At 53.7% G+C, this 17,659-nt stretch overlaps 7 protein-coding genes across 7 annotated transcripts; 4 read left to right on the top strand and 3 right to left on the bottom strand.

The window, feature by feature from the left end:
* Positions 1 to 2,562: 2,562 nt before the first annotated feature.
* On the bottom strand, positions 2,563 to 3,225 carry CMQ_2860 (uncharacterized protein; the record flags this gene model as incomplete). Its single annotated transcript, XM_014316938.1, has 1 exon — positions 2,563 to 3,225. The coding sequence occupies one exon, from the start codon at positions 3,223 to 3,225 to the stop codon at positions 2,563 to 2,565; it is 663 nt and encodes a 220-aa protein (XP_014172413.1).
* A 305-nt stretch (positions 3,226 to 3,530) lies between these two features.
* Positions 3,531 to 4,906, bottom strand: CMQ_3149 (uncharacterized protein; the record flags this gene model as incomplete). Its single annotated transcript, XM_014317227.1, has 6 exons — positions 3,531 to 3,990; positions 4,048 to 4,136; positions 4,189 to 4,240; positions 4,297 to 4,360; positions 4,496 to 4,662; positions 4,752 to 4,906. 6 exons carry the CDS (start codon positions 4,904 to 4,906, stop codon positions 3,531 to 3,533), a joined length of 987 nt encoding a protein of 328 aa, XP_014172702.1.
* A 2,716-nt stretch (positions 4,907 to 7,622) lies between these two features.
* Positions 7,623 to 9,713, top strand: CMQ_3053 (lipid acyl hydrolase; the record flags this gene model as incomplete). Its single annotated transcript, XM_014317131.1, has 3 exons — positions 7,623 to 7,689; positions 7,784 to 8,366; positions 8,420 to 9,713. 3 exons carry the CDS (start codon positions 7,623 to 7,625, stop codon positions 9,711 to 9,713), a joined length of 1,944 nt encoding a protein of 647 aa, XP_014172606.1.
* A 527-nt stretch (positions 9,714 to 10,240) lies between these two features.
* Positions 10,241 to 11,682, top strand: CMQ_2576 (FAD-binding domain containing protein; the record flags this gene model as incomplete). Its single annotated transcript, XM_014316654.1, has 4 exons — positions 10,241 to 10,297; positions 10,359 to 10,901; positions 11,098 to 11,320; positions 11,435 to 11,682. 4 exons carry the CDS (start codon positions 10,241 to 10,243, stop codon positions 11,680 to 11,682), a joined length of 1,071 nt encoding a protein of 356 aa, XP_014172129.1.
* A 789-nt stretch (positions 11,683 to 12,471) lies between these two features.
* Positions 12,472 to 13,844, top strand: CMQ_2873 (uncharacterized protein; the record flags this gene model as incomplete). The annotated part of the gene is made up of 4 exons (XM_014316951.1): positions 12,472 to 12,883; positions 12,956 to 12,973; positions 13,038 to 13,236; positions 13,319 to 13,844. The coding sequence occupies 4 exons, from the start codon at positions 12,472 to 12,474 to the stop codon at positions 13,842 to 13,844; spliced, it is 1,155 nt and encodes a 384-aa protein (XP_014172426.1).
* A 651-nt stretch (positions 13,845 to 14,495) lies between these two features.
* CMQ_2649 (polyketide synthase) lies at positions 14,496 to 14,858 on the bottom strand (the record flags this gene model as incomplete). Its single annotated transcript, XM_014316727.1, has 1 exon — positions 14,496 to 14,858. The coding sequence occupies one exon, from the start codon at positions 14,856 to 14,858 to the stop codon at positions 14,496 to 14,498; it is 363 nt and encodes a 120-aa protein (XP_014172202.1).
* Positions 14,859 to 15,566: 708 nt separating this feature from the next.
* CMQ_3084 (cytochrome p450 monooxygenase) lies at positions 15,567 to 17,314 on the top strand (the record flags this gene model as incomplete). The annotated part of the gene is made up of 4 exons (XM_014317162.1): positions 15,567 to 15,745; positions 15,793 to 16,181; positions 16,253 to 16,298; positions 16,381 to 17,314. 4 exons carry the CDS (start codon positions 15,567 to 15,569, stop codon positions 17,312 to 17,314), a joined length of 1,548 nt encoding a protein of 515 aa, XP_014172637.1.
* Between the last annotated feature and the right edge of the window lie 345 nt (positions 17,315 to 17,659).

The raw sequence follows: 17,659 nt of genomic DNA, 5'->3' as shown, positions 1-17,659 counted from the left end.
GGTGTGGTATGCTGAAATTCGTTTTAGCCAAGGCCTACCACCTGATTATGAAGGAATGTTCAGGTCGTATGAATGGAATGCCATGAAACTATCAGCATTCTGCACCGGTCCTGGGGGCTATCACTGGGCCATGAAAGTCGATGGCGGTTGTAAGCTGCTGTCCGGCCATGCTTGCCACCTGTGTATTATTCTGACGTGCCTCTGCGACAGGGGCGGCCCGAGGCCCTAAAGATATGATGGAAGTCCTCCCGACTCAGCTCGTCACGCGTGGCTCAAACGGACTCGCCAATCCGGGTCGAGGGCGCGCAGCTTATGTAGCTTTTGCCCCAGACGGTATCAGCTGGTTCGTCCGCTATAGCACAAAGATTTGCATTTGGGGTCCGGAACTACATACGTTCCCCTCGACGTGGCAGTCTCTAATACGTGAACTTGAAAGAAACCACCCGCGTAAGGACGAATGTATTGATTTCGTTGCATTTGGTCTGCATGAATTCTTGCTGGTTCGGTATGAGAACGGTAACTCTCAGATGTTGCTACCCGAGAACCCTGCGGTACGGAGCCAGATATCAACAGAGCTTATCCAGGAGGTGGAGCAGCGATTGCAGGCAGGTTGGACGCTGGGAAACCGCACCATGTTGTGCGCATTTGACACCCATCGCTGGTTTATCGAGTGGAGACGTGGAAGCAGTGCGGACTTTAGGTACAGTATGGGGATCGAGGAATCAGAAAAGGAAGACCTAGAGCGGATTACGAGGGTCTTGTCAGGAGTAGGCAATGATTCTGGTCTTGTGGCGAATCAGCAGACAGCTCAACTGGTACGTTCTGTCATAGTGAACGATCAAAAGCGGTTGCTGACTCTACCAGATTGCGGCAAATGCGAGATTGGCCCGAGTTCGTGCTGTTGGTAGAGCTATCAACGGGACATATTAAGTAACGTGTGTGCAAGGGAGAGCGGCTGCGGTCTGTATATATGCCACATCTGCAACTGTATTACATGTATCACACTTTTGAATTGCTGAAGGGTTGCGCACTTAAACGGGCCAAATACACTCTCGGATTGTGAGCCTGATACCATACAAATCGCGTACACTGTCTGTGTGTGTGGGGGGTGTTAACCTGCTGTTAATTATTTTTATTTTATAAATACAAGAAGTAGAAAGCGAAGCTATGTTTACGTACATCGTCAAAATAAAGTCCAATTTTAAGCGCAGGACGAGACGCCTGCTCTTCTTGGCTACTTCCTGTCTCTAATATTATATGTTTTCGTAAGCTTCAATTAGCGTGTGTTTCTGCTCGCCTTCTGTCAGAGCCCCGCCTGCAATTTTTTTATCCTTAGGTACTCCGTACTACCGGCTAATAAGTACTGCGAATTAGATCATCAGCTGCCTGATCTTTCTACCCCTCTATTCTGAGAACGGCCAGAAAGGCTGCTTAGCAATCACCTTCGATGACGAGTTGGAGACTATAACACAATCGTTCCACCGGGTCGGCCATTTCACATGCAGCAAAATGCTGCTTTTATTTGCAAATGCGTCCGGGATCTGCTTCAGATTCTAATACAGTCTCTAAGTATATAAGCCGAGAAAGTGGCGTTTTGCTGCTACAGCCCACCATCCATCCTAGAACCTAGCTCAGGGGTTTTTAGTAAGATATAAAACATCACCATGCCTCTCAACGATGCTGAATATGTAACACCCCTTACGCTGGAGCAATAGGAGAAGCTAACCATTACCTTGACTATGGTTCATGCGCGACGCTTTATTACACCAAAGTACTTTGTCAACGTCAGTTACACTAACGTTAGCGACCAGGTGGTGTTCAGAGGCGGCATCTGACGGAGATACAATCGCCTGATCTTACGTACGCGAGCAGGGAGCAATCGGTCCATTGAAGTCTACAATGAGCACTGCAAGGAGCTCGTAGGCGGATGGGAGAAGGTAAGTCGGCACGGAAGGGGACAAAAAACTTGGCACAGTATGGGTCATGGGGGCCCTGACGACGGCTCTTGAGGCCGGTATTGGCAGACCAAAGGTACGGACCTCGACGTTGTTACTCTCTTCCAAATTTTGCAACTTGATGAAACCCTGGTCATTTAACAGACCGGTGAAGAAGACGAATGGGTTCGGACAAATATGCCGCGCTTTAAGGCCTTGGCTGCCGCTGGTGACGAGGAAAATAAAGTAGGCTCAGATGGAAAGCTTTAGAAGTTCAAGTGCAATGTACGAAAAATAGATTAGTAAATGACATTCCCGCCATTCACAAGTAGACGTGTTACAACTTTTCAGTCGTTTTCGCAGTACATCTGCCATTTCTTGTGAACCTGAGTACTAGCACAGACTGAAATCCAAACTGTGAGTGTTGCGGACAGCTGATGTGCAAAGGTAAGTCTGCGCCGCAATAGTATAAAGCTAAGACGGACGTAGCCATAACCGCTGTCCATACCCTATACTCCGTACAGACGCCAAGATGCCAGTGTCAGCAAGACAAAAAGACAGTTGTCGAATTGGACCTCACATTCAAGGCATCTGATTGGTTATTTACCGTGCACAGCAAGTACTCCTGCTACATAGGGCCCATCGCTCGCTTCTTCCAGTATTCCGCCTCGCCGAGGTGCATCTCTAATTCTTCCGCCCTTTTGTCCAGGAGAAGCTCGAGCCGACCCACCTCGTCCCTTAGGTTCTTTACCTCCGCAAACAATCGTCTTTCGCTAGATGTCGACTTAAAGTAAGTCTTCAAGACGTCCAGATGTTGCCTCCGCTCATCCTCATTGAAGGCGGCTTCATGACTTAGACGGATGACGAGTTGCTGCAGATGCATGATTTTCTGCGTGTCATTTCGTATGTTTTCCAACGCATAAGGATCCATACAATCGAATGCGCCTTTCATGCACTCGCATGTCTTTCTCAGACTTTGGTATCTGTCTTCCGTAGGGGATAAGCCTGCGTATGGCGACTGTGACGGTTGAGAATCAGATGAGCCCGGGTCCACAATTTTGATCGTATTTCCCCGAGGGTCCTTCCAATTTAGGTTAGCTTCGGTGTCGGACTGATCGTCGGGGCCCGTAGAAGGGACACAATCGACGAGAACAAAATCGTCCATGCTTTCAGTGCGTTGATGCTGTGGATAGCCGGTGGAGTTGCGAGTTGTGATGGCACTCTGGTTTGACAAGTCAGATGGAAAAAGAGAAAGCTCTGGGTTGACCTCTGTTGGGGGGTGACTAGCCATTTTGTTCACCGAGTTGTAGAGAAGTATGTCATCTTCCTCAGCCAACAGCCATTCTGTAGGGCTCTTGTTGACAACGAGGGGGAAACAGTCACATGTACTGTTGCGTCATAGAAAGCATTTCCAACCTCTTGTAAGCTGCCAATGTACTGTATTTACGGTGCTACTAATCCAAGTTTGTCAGATAGCTCGGCAGGCAATTGCGACTGCGAGTTATGTACAAAAGTAAACGTAGAAAAGAATCGTAAGCTTCGTAGATCATGTTCTCATAACGTCAAGAGCTCATGTGCGTGACCCGTCGTCTGGCTTCAGTCTTTCGCATCGACCGGCTTCTGAGCCACCCAGATATAGTAACAGTTGTAGCTGTGGACGGACCGGTCGTACAGTGCCTCCAAGACGCTGGACATGAATGCTGAAATCTCCTCCTCAGTCATACCAAGTGTCCGAAATGGCTTCGCAGCCACGGCGTCCAGGAAATCTTCCGTCACCTGGCGCATGTACATGCCCACAAGGCGCAGTGTCCTGTTGGCCGGCCATATCCCCACGGGCACCTTGTACACCTTCCGCGTAAGGTTAACGAAGCCGGCTTCCTCAACGAGTTGTCCGACCTGTGGCGCAATCTGTATATCTTTCCCGAGGTTGTGCATCGCCACAGACAGCTTACCAAACATCTGTTTCAAGGGCCAATCCGGGGGCATGGTGCCGTCATCGCATAGGACGTCAGCGCCAAAGTCGCTCACTTCAATCCAGGCCCCAGGTTTCATGTTCCTTTATTGGAACCACATGTCAGCTGAGGTCGACCAGGTGTATCTGGTGGTGACTCACTCGTAACATCGGGCCAATAGTTTGGAGGGGTTGCCGGTGAAGGATATCAAGTTCCGAGCATGGACATATTCGTATTTCCTGTGGACCGTCTTCTTGCCGTTAGCCATAGATACGATTGGCGGATTCGGAATTTGCTCTTACCAACCACTCGTCTTCGACGTCATCAATGATGAATTTGACGTTCGGTGGCAGCCTGGTTTGACTTTGGTTAGAATGTGAGCTATGTGGAGTGGGTGGCAAACAGCTTACCAGACTGGCTGAATAGGGGAGAGGTCAACACCGACGACTTCGGCCCTAGGATACCTATCTCCTACTGCAAAGATAGTTAGCAAGCTTGTAAACGGCAAGTGATTATTATGAAATTAGTCTCAGCTTGCCATCAACTGCCCAGATGCCTAAAACGGTGTTAGTACACGGTGCGAGGAACACTCTGAACCGAGGTAAATACCTGTTCCAGTTCCGATATCAATGATTTTTTGAGGGTTGTCACCGATAGGGGCATGGATCAGTTGTCCGCCTGTGAGTTCCAGTAGGAGGGCATGCTTCATGTCGTCGCGGGTCTGCTCAATGTCGTCGTTGGGTATCGGGTATTTCCCATTTCGAAAGTAGTGGTACCTGATGAGAAGAGGACATTTGTGAGCTACTATTGCTTACGAGTAACGACAGCTGGAAAAGGGGGGCGGGATAAGGAAGAGTAGGGCCACCTTCTGCCATTTTCAAAGGAGTGCCTGTAGATTGCCGAGCCAAGACATTGGTGCAAACTTGGCTCGTCGGCCGTATACTCGAGCGGCTCGAACTCGCCGGTGCCACTGGAGTTGTCTTCGAGGCCAGGCTCGATGATATCGGCCGGGTCCGGCATGCTGAGCCGGCTGATGGGCGTGTCCGAAAAAGCCGGAGCGGTGTCAGGTGGCTGGCAATCGAGGATGGTGGTACTAGGGGGTTATGCGGCTGAAACAAGAGCAAATCGACGTTTTATCTCAGTTGTTTCTGGTGAACCAAGCTGTCGGGTCGGGTGACGAGGGGTATTTAAGGCAACGCGTTCAGAAAGCGGTGGGCGAGCACGGCGAAGGGCTAAGAAAAAGAAATAAAACCACGAGTACGGCGTACACGGGTACAGCAATATTTTATGGGGAGACAGTACCGATGGACGGCAGAGAACAAGACCCCGCTGGCAATTTCGAGGGCGCTTGTCACAAGCACGGTCGAATACGGAGGAGTTGCAAGGGCGAGGACAATAAGGAGCAGTTTTATGGTCTGACGGTCCGCTGAGGCAAAACTGGGACACAACGCCATCTCCCAGAAGCAGAAGGGGGGGCTTTGGTTGGGTCTAGCCGGTCGTGCCGTCTGCCAACAAAGCAGACTACCCATGCTGCTAGTATAGTGTTGACGTAGTTGCAGGACAAAGGTGTCGTTACTCTGCAGGCGTAAGATACGGACGTGGGAAATGGAATAAAGAAGAGGACCGAGAGTCCCCGCAATCTGGTTCGCTTCGGCCGTCGTTAGCTCTTCCGGCGAAAGGGTGTTTAAGTGGGGGGAGAACCACGCTGGCGGTTTGACAGTGTGCCACACACTGTCCGACCCTGTCTGCGATTTGCTCGTAAGATACGGAGTAGAGTAATCCGTATTGCTGTCTTTTGTCTGACGCGCGAGCGTACCTTGCAAGCTGTCCCGGTAAAGGAAAATTGCAATCCACCTGGATGGGCTCGCCGTCGATCATCGCCGGCAGACAGACCGACACGTACGAGAAATAACTGCTCCGTCTCCATACCGACTGTGACGTTTGTAAGATGTCTCGTTAGAGTACGAAATACTCGTACAAGCCCCCACTGGCATCCAATAGTTCCCAGTTACGCAACCGCTCCGTTGGAACTCTCCTGCAGCGTATCCTACCATTGGTGCTGGAGCTAGCCAGACAGGTCGAATGAAGGCGACATTATCGCACGAACATGGCTTTGTGCACCTGCGTCTCTGAAATATTGAGCCGGTGGGGGCTTCGGCTCTTGCAACTATCTGTGCCAGTCAGAAGCTTCTCGGCCGAGGCTAGACGGAAAATGATATCTGTCGTTTGACAGCCATTCCCATGGGTTATGGTAACCAATTTAACGGCCTGTAGGTCCTGCATCTCTGCATAAATGGCCAATCAAACTTTGACAGTCAGCCTAAGGTAGGATGCAATGCTGTTGTGCTTCCTAATTACAAATACGAAGCAGTTTGCTGCAACGTCAGCAGAGGAAGCTGCCAGTCGGATGAGACAAACGCAGAATAAGAAGCTTGGTCTCTCCTTCTTTACGGTAAGGCTTTTTCTGGCTGTTGCAGGCGTGATGTCGGAGTCCGCAGTGTCAGCGTCGATGCCCAACACGAAAAAGAAGGTTTCGAACCAAATTAAATATTGGCCGAGGACGAAAAAAAGAACAATCCAGGCAGCTGTACGACTTGAGGCTGATCTTTCTGTCTGTCAAAGTTGAGGTATGAATCACTCCGTACTGGACTCCAGACTTGCACTAACAAATGCAAGTGTATTATTAGAATATTACGTACATATGTACGGAGTATTCCGTACGGCATGTACGCAACCTTCACCTAGCCGCAACGGGAAATGTCTACTATATTGCTTTAGAGCATAAGTCCACCCCAGCTCCCTACGGAATATTCGCATCGAAATTTCGCAAGTTGCGAGGCGGCGGGATCGGGCCCGTGTTTCGCCACAGCATGTGTTATGCAGCGGTCCACTGAAAATGGCGTTTATGGTGTGTGGAAAGGTGCCGCAGTGACGGAACGGCTGTGGAAAGATTTAGAAGCAACTCGTCAGAATGCCGGGTTCTCTCGGGGAATAGCGCCCCCGAGATTCTGGTGCTAGTGAAAACGACAATGGCGTTAGGGAGGTAGACACAGCCACAATTGCGCCTCTTAGCGGGGTATCGGTACCCGTAGCCTACACGAAAAGGCGTGGCCAGAAGACGTACTTGTCTACATGGCCACACAAACGGCTGCCTAATGATGACCCGTGATAGATTCTAGGTGATATCGAAGGCGAAAACAGGGAATTGAGGGAGAGGCAGCCAAAGCTCGTATTCCTGCTGAATACGGATGCTCAGGCCGAAGGCGCTCAGCTTATGCGCCGGAAGAGGCCGTCCAGCCAGATGCGTCGGGAGGCCCTATATTACAGGGTCATTGCTGCAACTGCCCCTCTTTCGGTCATTAGCTCGCAGACGTCCCCTCGCTAAAAGCGCGACGTGCGTCACCTCCAGCGAAAGCAGCCACTCAACAGTGCACAGAACAATACGCCTGCCATCATCTGGACCTTGAGACCTTAAGACGTTCGCCTGCGCCTTCTTCGCTTGACCTGCATCACTACCCGCGCAGCAGCTAGGACGAGTAAGCAGCCAGCAAAGCGTTCCTGCGCAGTTCCTTTCGTTAGGCAATCTACAAGGCGGTCTCTTTTCTGCCCTTAGCGCCGCGCCAAAGACCGTCGCCTTTCCCTCAATAGATCGAACAAGTCCTCTTCTCCGACAAACACACATACACACTTTTTCCCACACACACTGCAACGCAAGCTTACTATCCTGTTACAAAGCATGGATTCGAACAATTTGAAACGAAAAGATACCACCAAGGGTCCGCCTTTGCGGATCCTATCCCTAGGTACGTCTGTGGGCCGACTGGGATTTTGGAGGGCTGGACCGAGAGAGAGAGTTGAGAACGGAGGACTAACCGGGACTGTTTTTTTGTTTTTTAGATGGCGGTGGTGTGCGCGGCTACAGCATCTTCATCATCTTACAGGAGGTCATGCACCGCACGTTTGTCGAGATGGAGGGGCGTGCGCCTCATCGCAACGAGATTCCGAAGCCGGCGGACCACTTCGACCTGATCGTCGGCACGGGCACGGGCGGGCTGATCGCACTGATGCTGGGGCGGTTACGGCTGGACATTGAGACATGCAAGGAGCTGTACGTGCGATTAACGCGGATGGTGTTTGAGACGGACAAGACGATCTTGGGCATCCCGACACGGTCGACAGTTTTCAAGGCGTCCAAGTTGGAGGAAGCCATTATGGAGGCAGTGCGCGAACACACGGTGAACGAGAACGAGGGCAAGGATTCACGGTCGGGCAGCGGCAGCATCAGCAGCCCTTTGGGTGCGGGAGGTGGCTCGCGTACGAGCTCGGTACCAAGACGCCATGCCAGCAACGCCAGCGTGGTCAGCTTCAGCGCGCGCAGTCCAGCAGCACAAATGGCACGGCCTTACTTTTTCACGAACAACTACCACCGGGGGGACCCGAATGCGTTGTTGTATGACGCGAGAGAGTGTCGGACAAAGACGTGAGTGTGAAGGGAGGAAAAAGAGAGGGAGGAAAAAAGCTAACTGATAACAGAGTTGTCACAGCCACCTACAAGGGAGCACCACGAGGCGAGGAGCCGGTAATGCTGCGATCATACGACTCCCGGCGGGAACCGGCACCAGAGTTCGACTGCCGGATCTGGGAGGCTGGACGAGCGACGTGTTCGATTGGACTGGCGTTTAAGCCTATCCAGATTGGACAATCGGTGTTTCACGACGACGGAGCGGGGACGTTCAATCCGTCGCCGTTTGCTCTGGACGAGGCGACGGTGAACGAGTGGCCCGGCCGGGAGGTGGGAGTGTTTCTGAGCGTGGGGACAGGCAAGCGACCGGCGGGCAGTGACAACAATCCGATGTGGTACGAAGGGTTCTTGGGAGAGTTTGCCGAGGCCCGTCGGCGGCTGGTGGCCAAGATCGAGGGCTGTGAGAAGACGCACAACGAAATGGTGCGTGAGCACCTGTCGAAGCGCGGCGTCAACGTGGAAAACTACTACCGGCTCAACGTCGAGGTGGGCGTGGGCGAGTTCGGGATGAACGAGTGGCACCGGCTGGCAGAGATCAGCACGAGCACGAAGCGGTACCTGTCGCGGCACAAGGAGCGCGGCATGGTGCAGTCATCAGCGGTAAAGCTGGCCAAGATCCACCGAGCCCACACGCGGTTGAACAAGCAGATGACGGAGGCGCCAGAGCAGAAGCAACAGCAGTACATGCAGTATCTGCAGTCGCCGGAGATCTCGATGCCGCTGGCCGTGGAGCTGCCCGCAGACGTGCCGACGGTGTTCTCTCCATCCGGCAGCTCGGCCGTGCACACTCCGCGGCAGTCGTACGAGTCCAACAACACGGATCGGCTGTCGGTGGCCAACAACGGCAGCCCGTCGCCACGGAGCTCGGCCGATCGGTTTCAGCAGCAGCTGAGCACGACTTCCGAGCTGGCATCGACGACCTATGTGCCTCCCAAGTCCTCGGGCAGCAGCGGCCAGACGCGGGCGCATAGCGCGGGAGGGCCATCAGGCGGTGACGACCATCTGACGGTATCGGCACCGACGCCGGAGCAGTGGCGCTATGCAGCGGCGGACACGCGCAGACAGGCGGCAGCCCAGGCGGCAGCGCCGGCAACATACCGCGTCGAACCGCCACCATTGCCGCCCAAGACGCCGCTGCCGGAGGGCAACGGACGGCCGAGCAGCCGCGGAGGCGAGCGGGGTGGACGACGCCGGGCGACATACACGTCAACAGGAGTGGCTGGAAGCGCGCCCTACCCACTGGACGATGACGAGAGGCCGCCTCCAGTCAACAAGGCGAGAAAACCAGAATACAGGAGTCGATGAGGCGCAGGAGACCAAGGCGAAACAAGGAGATACCCAGGGATAGATGATGAATCATGAGAAATGGACAACGGACATCTGAATGTATTTGCCTTTTTGGTTTTTTGGAGACAATTGGGGTTATTTGGGGTGGTTTTGCCCCTACAAATTGTGGGTTGCAGCAGCTGCTACTGCAGGACGATGACAGCTGATTTATGCCATGAATGCGTTTATATTCTACAATTGTTCCGTTTGCCGTCATTTGCCGTCAATGTGCAGCAGGGTGTGATCGATCAGACGTCCAGCAGCACCACACCTTACTCTGTCCGGAAGTCTGTGCCGTCCCTCGGCTGCAGTCCACAAAATACAGCACATGTGCTCGGTGGGGAAAGAAAAGGCAGAAGAAAGGAGGAACCGGCCTCAGCTTTCAGCTAACAAGCGAGGCTGGTGTGTTGGAGCCAACAGAGACAGTATTCTCTCGTGGTTTCGCAAGCGGGATGACTTTGCCAACCGGCACTATGGGTGAGTCTTTGACGAAAAACAGTCCACGGATGGTCATTGTGGGTGCCGGCTTGACGGGGCTGTTGGCAGCGCAGGGCCTGAAAAAGGTGGGAATTTTTTGTTGAAGCACGTCTGATCCTGACCTGACTGACCTGGGACCTGCTTCAGCGCGGCTTCGACGTGGCCGTCTACGAGCAGGAGCCGCATGAGGGCGCGCGGCCGCGCGACTGGACGATCGTGCTGCACTGGGCGCTGCCGGCGATGGAGGCGCTGCTGCCGGCCGACGTGCGTGCGGCGCTGCCGCAGGCCATCTGCAACCGGCACCTGGTCTTTGACACCGAGGCCGAGTCGTTTTTGTGCTACAGCGGCCTCACCGGCGAGCGGCTCTTTGCCAGCAACATGCCGGGTTCGCGCCGCGTTTCGCGCCAGCGCTTGCGCCACGTCCTGGCAACCAGTATCGATGTGCAGTGGGGGAAGGCAGTCGAATCGATAGACGACCGTGACGGCAGGGACGACCAAAAGATCTGCCTCTCCTTTGCTGACGGCACCACGGCTGAGGCTGACTTCGTCCTCGGCACTGACGGCGCCTCGTCCAGGGTGCGCTCGCTGCTGGTCGGCCCCGAAAAGGCGCAGAGCACGCGGTCCGGCCTCATGTTCGGCACGGCCATCGTGCAGTACAAGGACGCGGACAAGGTGGCCGCTGTAGTCCGGGTACATCCCGTGGCTGCGGCGTCGATGGGCACCGATGTTGTAGGGGCATGCTGTGGTGGGTTTGTTTTCGTTCTTGTTTTTGTTTTGTTTTGATTTTTATTTTGGCGTGGGGTCTCGAATCATATTCGCTGACGGCACAGTCATACACGCCAACAAGCCCGACGACATGACTGACTGGACCACCTGTTGGATGAAGATCTGGAAGGACAGCATGGCCAGCTTACAGGGCGAGGCCGCGCTCGAGTACATGCGGACGCACACGTCCAAGTTGTGCCCCATGTTCCAGGACCAGGTCGACTGGACGCCACCCGGATCTGCCTGCAACGTGGACGAGATGCGCTACTGGGTGCCCGTGCCGTTTAACAACCACGACGGCCGCGTGACGTTGGCCGGCGACGCCGCGCATCCGATGCTGATCTGTGAGTGTTGGCTTGTTTTCGTTTTCGTTTTCGTTTTCGTTTTCGCCCTCGCCCTCGCTTTCGTTTTCCCGCTCGTTTTCCCTCCTCTCCCACTCATCCGTTTTAATAATAAAGACCGCGGACAGGGCTACCAGCACGCCATTACCGACGTCGACAACTACATCAAGGCCCTCGTCAAGATCCGCGACGCCGGTTGGGCTGCTGGCGTACGCACCAGCGAGTTCGCCACCTATGACGACGACCTGGTGACGCGTGGCGCCGCTGCCGTTGAGCAGTCCGTCCAGGAAGCCGAGCTGTCATTTGACAAGGACTCCATCAGCAAGATGCGGATGGTGCGCAAAGGACACGGCCGATCAGCGTAGTATCAGGCTGATCTACCCCGCTCAGCGCCCTAAATGCTTACTAATACGCTTTTGCGAAGAGGAGCCCCAGCGTCCGTCTGGCGGGGATGCACGCTAGAAGAACGCTAAACAATGTTGTTCTGGGGGAGGGGATCTCTGTCAGCATTCGCCGGCGGCCCTATGCTAGCGCTGTTCGTATTGTCGTATCACGGAGTATGCTAAAAGTAAGATACATTGTTGCCGAGGGAGATCAAGGACGACGCTGCAATAAAAGGAGAAACAGAGGCAAATTCTTCCTGCAGACGAATAGCGAGTTGCTTTCAAGCTACGAGAGTAGCATTTGTGCCTCCCAGGCGAAATGCTCTTGAATGAATTGCACATACTTCCCACGTGACATTGAATTACAATCAATTGACGTACGGTACTTTCAAACATATCGCCAACCCATTTGGGCAAGAAGGCCCCAGGAGGGGGGAGCGCTTGCCTCGCAAGAGACTGCCTGTCCTTTTAGAAAGCCTTCCCTATTCTTCGCCCCAAGGGGAAGGCTTCCATTTCCCGTCTTTTGCATCCCTTAACTTGTCTACCCTTACGGCTCGCGGGTTTGACGCAGATCAATGTGCCCGTCTTCCTTCACACCCACAGTTAAAAATTCGCTCGTCGTGACCTAGCCTGTGTCCGTTGGACGTCCTTTTCTCTGCCTCCACCGTCGATTGGCCAAATCTGAATACAATCCTGCCATTCTGCTTCTCCCTGTTTTCCCGCGCCACCTTTTCAGGAGACGATTGCACATCCGCACAGTAGACGGCCACAATGTGCGACTGTTCGGAAGCCGCACAGCCCGACAGTCCTGGCGCTGCTGCTGCTACCACGCACGTATATGCAGGCATTCTCAACGGCTCTGCGATCGAGGCCGCGGGCAGCCAGGAAGGCGACCCCGACGAGTTTGAACGGGTCGACGGCTACGAGACCGGCTACGAGTCTGGCAGTGGCGAGTCCCTCGGCTCGACCAGCGCCACTTCCAGCATCTACGCCCACACGTTTGAACACGGCCGGCGCTACCACCACTTCAAGAATGGCCGCTACCCGCTGCCGGACGACGACGAAGAGCAGAAACGCGAGGACATGAAACACGCCATGATGCTGGAGCTGACCGACGGAAAGCTGTTTCACGCGCCCGTCGGTGACAATCCCCAGCAGATTCTGGACATTGGCACCGGCACCGGTATGTCTGATGTCCCCTCTCCGGAATACGACGTCTGCACAGTCTTCATAGCATGCTGATTTTCTCAAAAAGGCATCTGGGCCATTGACGGTAAGATTTGGTCGCCTCTTCCCTCTTCTTCCCCTCTCCTTCGCTCTCCCCTTTAACGATGCAGTCGGCGACAGGTATCCAGGTGCACACGTCCGTGGCATCGACCAGACACCAATCCAACCTATCTGGGTACCACCCAATGTCGATTTTCTCGTAGATGACTGCAACAACGACTGGCTCGCCCGCAACATCGATCTGGCTCACTTTCGCTTCATGACTATCGTCCTGCAGGACGTCCCCAATGTACTTGGCAATTGCTTTGAGTGGGTACCCTCTCTTTCTTCATCCTTCACTTCCTTTTTTCTCATCTTCCACTTCCCCTCCCTACCCGACTGACCTGAACAGGAGTCTTAAGCCTGGCGGCTGGGTCGAGCTGCAAGAGCTGCAAGGTGAGATCCTCTGTGACGATGAAACAATGCTTGACGACGACCCGCTCAAGTACGTGTACGAGCTCGGCGCCAAGGCCTTTAAACTGTTCGGCATGGACGTGTTAATCCCTCAGCAATTGGAGGCTATTCTGCGGGCTGCCGGCTTCGTCAACATCCAATGCATTCCTAAGAAGGTACCCATCGGTGTCTGGGCCCAAGACAAGACACTACGCCTCGTCGGCCTCTACCAGAAGACGGCCATTTCTGAATTCTTGAGTGCCATGGCTGGTCGTCCGTTTGAAGCCCTTGGAATTGATGCTACTGCGCGTCAGGCCATCGTTGCCCTTGCCCGCCGCTCCCTCGAAGACACAACGATCCACCGATACATGCCCTACTATTTTTGGTATGCGCAGAAGCCCGAGAATTTCTCTAACAGCACTCGCGGGAGCGCTCCCGGGAACACAGGCGCCAGCCTTGCAGTCAGCCCACTCGCGGATGCTTGATTAGCTACCTATGATCGTACGAACCACGATCAAGCTCATTGGATCCCTTGCGCAGTCTCTTTTCCAAATTTTAATTCTTTTGTAGCTAGCAGCAGAGAATCAATAGTTGGCGCATTTCAGGACAAACGAGAAACAGCGAGCATTGCCGTGCTATGAAATAAATCAACAACGACCCGTTCTCTCCCCCCTGATATCATACTGCGCGTTTTCCTTGTGACAGACGTCCTTCTTTTGAACAACAGGCACTCACCTAAAGCCACTTTGAATGCAGGCATCACCTCGTTCACGTTCGGGCTGCATTTCACGTTGCCAGTATACCGGTTTTCTTCATCTAACTCAAGCGTCCTAATCCAAGCTGTCTCCCCCCAAGACGCAGTCAAACACTAATCTTGACAGCAGAGACGCGCCACCGCCAGAGATAAGCCTCGTCTTTCGACCTGGAGGATGCTCTGCCTCTTTAGCTAAAGTCGTTGACCGTCCTTTCTCTCTATCTATATGCATGTGGCTTCCATTCTTACATAATCTATCCGATCTTACGACCGATCTGCGCTTCGCAGAAATACGAGTATAATAGAGTAGACCTTGAATGCCGTTCTTGTGTTGCCCCAATTCCCCCCTGTAGTCAAAGCCAGCTACAGCCGGAAGACATTGCTAATGGCCCGCACCTCCGGCGCCGTGAGCCTCGCAGTACTGCGTATCCATCGGGTCGATGCCGGCTTTGGCGTACGTGTGCCGGATGAGGGCTTCCTGTGCCAGCGAGCTCGGCTGAGTCAGCGGCGGCGTGCGACCGTCCTGGTTCGATGCCGTGGCCCGCATGGCCCCTGTAGCCGCCTGTCGTGGAATCGTGCCGCCGTCGTGGAACAGGATACGTGAGTAGTCGTCCGTCATCGTGGCGGCAAAGACCGCAACGTTGCTGCCACACATGCTTTCGATAGGCACGCCCGCTGACTCAAAGGCGTGGTACGCTACCTCGAGAGCTGCTGCTGTGGGTCCACGGCTGCCCCTCAGTGGCATTTATGGAGAAGAAGGGTGCATCGAATGCCACTGGGTCTTGCTTGACGAAATGGTCTCCTCGGGCGCGCAGCTATGGTTGTCAGCGGGCCCTTCTGCTAGACAGGGCGATGCCATCCTAACATGTAAGTCTTCTTTAGCCCGCCATCGTAAAAACCCGGCACTGCTGAATCGGTCTGCTGGATACGTGGTCATTGTGTTGTGTCTTGTCTCCAATATCTACTAGAAGCCTTCCTTTCTGTCTCCATATTGTAGAAGCCGGAAGGAATATCCTAAAACGGCAAACGGCTCTGAAGCATGAAAACCCATGGAGCCCATGATGTATGGCATGACTAGGTAAATGCAAAAATAAAATGAAAAATAAGAACAAATGATAAAGCCGCAGACCAAGATGACGTCAAACAATCAAATCTAGTGATGGCAAGCCGTCTAAATCGTCTAGGTAGGGAGCACACATCAGTCAAGTCCTGTATATATTATCCGTTTAGTGGAGCAATCAACGGAATGTGCCGTAATTACGTCTGGTCACCCAAGAGCCTTGTGCTGGAACCCGGGATCCCGTCGCAGCACGCTCGGGTTATTGGCGGCTTGCATGCGCGCGGATGCCATACAAGCTCCGTAATTCACCCGAGGCCTCTCTCAGTGATCATTATTTAGTCACCGCGTTCCAAGCCATTCTCTATCTCTTAGCCGACACGGACACAAGAAACCATGTTGCGCGAGATTGCATATGCCCTTCTGGGGCTGACTGCCCTAGCCTACACAGTTGAGTTTATTTTCAGTTTGTTCGACGATCCACGCGAACCTCCTCGTGTGAAAGCCGCCATCTCGCTGATTGGCCATATCATCGGCATGATTCGCGAGGGAAAGCTGTACTACAATTCGCTGGGGTAAGTGCGTCTGCGTGTAGAGTAAGCACAGCTACTAACCAAGCCAGCGCCAAAGTCGACTCCGATATGTATATGATTTCCATCTTGGGTTTCAAGATCTACGTCTGCAACTCGTATCGTCTCATAGGTGCCATCCACAAAAACGCCAAGACCCTCGCCTTCAAGCCTTTTGTCAAGCTGTCCATGAAAAAAAACAGTGATGTTTCTGATCACGCCTACGAGATTGGCAGCGGCATCATGACCGACAAGCTCGAAACCGCACAGCGGGCTGCCCTGGCCCCGGGCGCCCACCTAGATGCCGTGACGCTGCGCACGGCCGAGGCGATGTTGTCGGGGCTTTCTGCCCTTGAGGCAGCTGTCGCCAGCAAGGAGTCCGTTATGCTCTTAGCCTTCCTGCGGCACAATATCGTGCAAGCGTTGGCGTACGGAATCTACGGTAAACCCGGCCTCGCTTAGCAGTTGGCAGCACCTTGGATCTAACGGTTGTTTCTGCTGGGAAAATGATAGGATCAACTCACCCTTGGAAAGACCCGAAAGTCGAAACAGCATTTTGGTAAGTACAGAAAAAAAGGGATATGGATTAGCAGGACTTTGGCAACCGCCTGAGTGAGATCGACTCTGATAGTTGGCTGCAGGACTTGGCACGAGTATCTGCCCAAGATGTTCATGGCGAGCCTCTTGGCTGGAAAGGGCTTCCAGAATCGCCAGGTGGTGTTTGATGCCTACCATAATTTTTTCCAGGATCTGCCCGACGATACTTCCGAGGTGTTCCGCGAACGCCAGCGCGTGTACATCGAGGCTGGGATCGAGGAAGCTGACCACATCAAGCTCGAGGCTGCCTGGCCGTTAGCTATCTTTTCCAACACGGTGCCGACGGCATACTGGTTTATGTGGGAGCTGTGCTCGCGGCCGGCTCTGCTCGCTGAGGTGCGCAGCGAAGTAGAGGAGGTGGTCATCAAGACACAGAAGACAGCAGATGGGCCGGAATTCTGCCTCGACATTGCGGCCCTGCGCACCCGCTGCCGCCTGCTTCTATCTGTGCTAGAGGAAACCCAGCGAACGCGCCATATTCATGCATCTATGTGTCGCGTGCTTGAGGACACAGTGCTGGACGAACGCTACCTGCTCAAGAAGGGGTACGTTGTCCAGCTGCCCGGTGGCCCGATCCACCACGACCCTAATGTCTACGGGAGCAACGCGGGCCAGTTCGAGCCCCACCGCTTTGCCCCGAGCGACACTCATGGAAACGAGGGGAAAGTCCCGACACACGCTCCCACCAATAGAGGCTTCCTGGCCTGGGGTGCACCTCCTCACCTTTGCCCCGCCCGCCAGTTTGCGGCCACTGAGCTGCTGCTGATGGCATCGTTGCTCATCCTGCGCTTCGACATCCAGTTACCCAGTGGCCGTGATCGGGATCCCTATCCGGCCCTACGTGCAAGCGAGATTGCTACCCTGCTCAGTCCTAAGAAAGACGTGGCCCTACAGATGACGGTGCGGGAAGAATGGCGCGGAAAGTGGAGTGTGGCGTTCGGCAAAGAGAAGAGCAGGGTATTGCTTGCGTCTGGTTAAAGTCGGGCACACTATTGCAGTTTATCTGTCGACCCGCATGTGGCAATTTACTTCTTATAAGAGAAAGGAAAGAAGACAGGGAGGAGTTACAGAATATAGGTTGAGATTATCCGTCTGTACTTGTACTATGTAGTACACGCACTGTGATCTACTGTTACGAGATAGTACGATGAAAGATTGGCTGTACGGGTTATTACTCAGTACGGGTAAGCAGGTGGTAGGGGTCTAGTATAGTACGATATGATAATGACAAACTGTACGTTTCACACAGTACACATGGCTAGATTAGCCATTGCTTAGGTGAATTCAGCGCTTCCGCGCATTTAGTATCTTACGTCGTACTTT

The sequence above is a fragment of the Grosmannia clavigera genome (assembly GCF_000143105.1).
Source record: "Grosmannia clavigera kw1407 unplaced genomic scaffold GCSC_144, whole genome shotgun sequence".
In the NCBI taxonomy this organism is placed as follows: Eukaryota; Fungi; Ascomycota; class Sordariomycetes; order Ophiostomatales; family Ophiostomataceae; genus Leptographium; species Leptographium clavigerum.
The sequence above is the reverse complement of the archived record's forward strand: the minus strand, read 5'-3'. Positions and strand labels throughout refer to the sequence as shown.